Source organism: Macrobrachium rosenbergii, chromosome 14 (genome assembly GCF_040412425.1).
Source record: "Macrobrachium rosenbergii isolate ZJJX-2024 chromosome 14, ASM4041242v1, whole genome shotgun sequence".
NCBI classification, from domain to species: Eukaryota; Metazoa; Arthropoda; class Malacostraca; order Decapoda; family Palaemonidae; genus Macrobrachium; species Macrobrachium rosenbergii.
Genome location: NC_089754.1, coordinates 33,747,384 through 33,752,383, shown reverse-complemented (window position 1 = coordinate 33,752,383; position 5,000 = coordinate 33,747,384). Strand labels below are relative to the sequence as shown.

The following is a 5,000-nucleotide window of genomic DNA, read 5'->3' as shown; positions in this document are numbered from 1 at the left end:
TCAATACTCTATTTTTCCATTACAAAGCATTTTCAACAATCAAGACTGAGCCATCATTTTGGGTTCCTTACGTTAATTTCCGACTGCAACCCCATCTCGGTTCGTCCAACCGAGTCCAGAAGTCCACAGCACCTTGTTCCAAGGGCAAGGACTGATGTCGGCATAAGGCCCAGCTAAATCTGAACCAGGTTCCCTACTCCAAACCCTTAGCTAATCCTTACCTGCTACTAAACCACCTCCCCTACGCCCCCATTCAATCCACAGCGCTCCCCCCTCCCCGGCCAACCAATCCATCGTACCTATGGTACATCACCATACTGTGACCGGAAATAATGAGCAAAAATCCACAGCTACGTATACGAGCAAGTCTGTATTTACCAAAAATAAAAATGACTGAAAAGGGGAGCTTTCGACCGTTTGCACGACGTGTAAAACAGTCGAAAGCTCCCTTTTTCAATCATTTTTGTTTTTGATAAATACAGACTTGCTCGTATATACGTAGCTGTGGATTTATATTTTTAAATCCTTCTCACCTGTCGTTCGGAGAGTCCCAGCATGGAAGCCAGCTCCGACTTCCTCCTGATGGTGATGTACCTGGAATAATGGAACTCCTTCTCCAGTTCCAGGCGCTGGTGGTCGCTGTAGACGACGCGGTACTTGTCTTTCGTCCTCGTCTTGCCTGCGGGAGGAAGAAGAAGAAGAGTGAGCTCAGCTCTAGAGGTAAACAAGTCTTCTTAAAGTAAAAGATAGGTGTACACACACACACACACACACATATATATATTATTTTTTTTAACGCTTAATCCCTTGCATAACTGTACTGTGCGTTCATACGAAGACCATAACAGGATCTCATTTAAACAGGATGGTTTCTAATTTTTGAGAATAAATCTCATTTAAAAACAATGGTTTCTAATTTAAATAAAATTATTTAGAAACAATCCTGTTTAAATATATATATATATATATATATATATATATATATATATATATATATATATATATATACTGTATGTGTGTGTATCTATATGTGTGTGTGTGAGTGCGTAATTTAATGATCACAGATACACGCTTGAACCTCAAACTCATATTCATAGAAAGCCAAAAATCACGTTTCCATCTCGTATCCTCACATTACGACTGGAAGAGAAAAAGATAACAGAATGAAAGAACGAAAATAAAAAAAAAAGTTTTATATGATTTATATATATTTATATATATATATATATATATATATATATATATATATATATATATATATATATATATATATATATATATATATATATATATATATATATATATATATATATATATATATACAGAGAGAGAGAGAGAGAGAGAGAGAGAGAGAGAGAGAGAGAGAGATTAGTTCCCTCAACACATATGACGACAAATCGTACGACCCAAGATGCAACAAAGATACTGATAATCGGATTTTTTGAGCACACGTCACCCAACTTATTCAGTGGATAAACCTCATGAACAAACAAGAAGTGGAAGTTTAAAAGACTTTCATTATTATTATTAATTATTATTATTATTATTATTATTATTATTATTATTATTATTATTATTATTATTATTATTATTATTCAGAAGATGAACCCTATTCATAAGGAACAAGCCCACCACAGGGGCCACTGACTTGAAATTCAAGCTTCCAAAGAATATTGTGGTATTCATTTGAAAGAAGTAGCAGAAGGTAATAAAGAGGAGATCACTTATTAAAAAGATGTTAAAGATATATTTATTAAAAATTGCTGACGTCGAGAATCTAGTTATTCTAGAACGAGGTAAACTGAAACTAACAAACAAGAGATCCTGATTGATGAACACAGAAGGTAACAGGAAATACAGAAAGAAGAGGTCAGTTATTAACAAGATATTAAAGATATCTGTTCAAAAAAGTTTATGCACAGGATCTAGTTACTCTAGAACAAGGTTAACCATAGCTAACAAATAAGCGACCCAGTTAACAGACTGAATGGGCGTCAATAGTAGATTTACCATAAACCATATGATTATAGCTGAGTTACAGAAGTAGTTTGTCTTGGGAAAAGGAATATGATATGGAACTGCTTAGTGAATCTGGACCACCTGATGGCCAATCCTGAACTGAAATTCTTAAAATTAAGTGCTGGGGCCTTGAATTTGTAAGTCATAAAGTGATATCATAAGTTATGTCCTTCTTCGTTATGACGTAAACTTATGACATCAGTTTACGAACTGGAAAGATAAAGACTGATATCAATAACAGCACTGATTCGTGACTTCAAAAATGGAAATACTAAAATCCCTTGGTACATTTTAAATAAAAGTCACTCTCTCTCTCTCTCTCTCTCTCTCTGGCACACGAACCTACAGCCAGAGAAATTATTGGGAACAAAATGAGTTGTCGGAACGCCACTGGCAAAATGAGACAAGGATTAAATGGTTTTCCTTTATCTTGTAATTGTGGGTGGTGTTAGAGGAAGGGAGGAAGAGAGGGGAGGGGAGAGATGGAGGGAGGAAGAGGGGAGGGAAGGAGAGAAGGAGGGAGAAAAAGAGAGGGGGATGGAAGGGAGGAGGGAGGGGGAAAGAGAGGGGGGGATGGAAGGAGGGAGGGGTGGGAGGGAGAGAGGGAGGGGGGAGGGCCTTTGTAACGGTATACGCCTCGACATGATTTAATCACCTCCATTTTCACACCGATAACGTTTATCTGAGACAATAATAGACGACGATACGAGCGGTCTGTGGAAATAGGCTTTGAGAAAAATAGGCAGATCCTGTTTGAAATGTTTATATTTCAATGCAAAATTGACTGGAAACCTATTCGAAGATGAGAGAGAGAGAGAGAGAGAGAGAGAGAGAGAGAGAAATAAAACCACTAGTACTTTACTTATCCGTAAGGACGCTTACTTGTATACAGTGTGTAGTGAGTGTCCACTAGTATTTTGCTTATCCGTAAGGACACTCACTACACACTGTATACAGTGTGTAGTGAGTGTCCTTACGGATAAGCAAAGTACTAGTGGTTTTATTTCCTCCCTCTCTCTCTCTCTCTCTCATTTTTTATGGCACTCCTTTATGCCCTTGTATGTTGATTGGTTTTATATTCTTGTTAAAAGAGAGTTACATACATAAAAACATTTATATATAAATGTTTTTATGTAATATTTGCAATAATATAATTACTTGGTAAAACAATGTTGCTCATATGACTATGAATATTCATAAATTATTTTAACAGAGGAATACACATCACAGAACTCTAGAACTTTAAGTAATTTCAAGATAAAAAAAAGCCAAACTTTGTATTTATTTAAAACCTTCCCGAAAAAGAACAAACTAAACTAATACGCAATCAGCCGTTGCAGGCCCTCAATGATAGGTCTAACAAACATCAATACTAGATCTACTGAAACAATCTTGCAACGCCAAAAAGCTGTGAAATAAAAATAAAGCTTCAGCAATAACATCAATGTTACAAGACCAAACATTGTACTCGTTTTCCAATTTCCCTTTTAAATATTATATACTTAATATTCAGAGTATAAACCTAAACCTAACCTAAGTTTCGAAAGTGAATAAGACGAATTGCCTATTATAAATACGAGAGAGAGAGAGAGAGAGAGAGAGAGAGAGAGAGAGAGAGAAATTTACAGGCCTTTAATTTAATTCACAGATTTTTCTTTTCAATTCTTACACAGAATAAGGCAAACTATATACGCTTATGAAAGTCCAGTCGGTAGGATGTGCGTATATGTGTGTGTGTGTGTGTGTGCAAAAGCCACGCTTAAACCGACCCCTTCCCCGCTGATTTACAACACAAGAAATAAATCAGGAGAAACACGACACATAACGGCATAAATTTACCTGCAAAAGTGGCGACCAAAAGTTGATGAAATCAGGTCAATAAAAAAGTAGCCTGAAAGAAATAACCTTTCACCAAAAAAAAAGATAAAACCCGTTCAATTATTTTAGAGTCATATATTTGTGACTTAAATCATTTTTTTCCTTGCTACTTGCTCACAAAAGCACATTCAAAAGTCTGGCGATAAGGTGAACAAGAACGCCAACAGCGACATCAATCCGGAAAAGGTTTTTAATTTACAATCCGGTCACGTACAGGAAAGTCCTTGGAGTAGGAAATCTCCCCACCTTTTTTTTTTTTTTTACGGTCGATGCAAGAAATGGTGAATAATAACAGTAAGACATGTAAGACATTCAACTGGACTTATATCGAACGCAAATACTCACTTTCAACAACGATGCAAAAAATCAAAGTATAAAGTAGTCAGCCATGTTGTGCATGCCATATTCAGTCTTAAGAATAACGAGATTTCTTTCTTAAAGCGACCTTCCAAAGTAAATAAACATCAAAACAATAGTCACCACTGAGTAAAATAACTATTATTTGAAGCTACTGGTGATGATATTTTAACTTTATTGAACAAATGGATGAATGAATATTATAATGAAATTATAATGAACAAATCAAGGCTATGATGAATGAAAAGGCTGAGATAAAGAGGAAAAAATTCTTGTTCCTGTTGCTTTTTGTATGTCATACTTATATTGCCTTTTCTTCTTAGTTGTAAGATTTTAACTGGAATACACCTGGAACTGGATTTTAAAATTTTGGCCAAAGGCCAAGCGCTGGGACCTATGAGGTCACTCAGCGCTGGAAATACTGTTGAGACCATTGTTAGGAAAGGGTAGAAATTAAGATGGAAGAAAGAGAATATGAATGGAGGTACAGAAAACGGAATGTAAGGGGTTGCAGCTATAGGCCGAAGGAACGCCGCAAAGTACCTTGAGGAATGCCCTCAGTGCACTGCGTGAGGTACACTGACGGCATTACCTCCTACGGGAGTAAGATTTATCATTTTTCGTCGCAACTGTTGCGTTTTTTGGATGATTCCTCACAACGCTAAGATAACCTTCGATATTTCACCGTAAACAGCCCACATGTACTTTTATCACGCCGAAAATAACCATCTTTACTTTGGCTGTTT

At 36.3% G+C, this 5,000-nt stretch overlaps 1 protein-coding gene across 2 annotated transcripts in view; it reads right to left on the bottom strand.

Annotated features, from left to right (window-relative positions):
• LOC136845903 (homeobox protein CHOX-CAD-like) overlaps positions 1–5,000 on the bottom strand; it is a 58,941-nt gene that overhangs the window by 6,093 nt on the left and 47,848 nt on the right. For both annotated transcript variants that reach the window (XM_067116383.1, XM_067116382.1), the window contains one exon: positions 534–679. In XM_067116383.1, the coding sequence (XP_066972484.1) occupies positions 534–679 (146 nt within the window). The remainder of the gene's footprint in view (positions 1–533; positions 680–5,000) is intronic.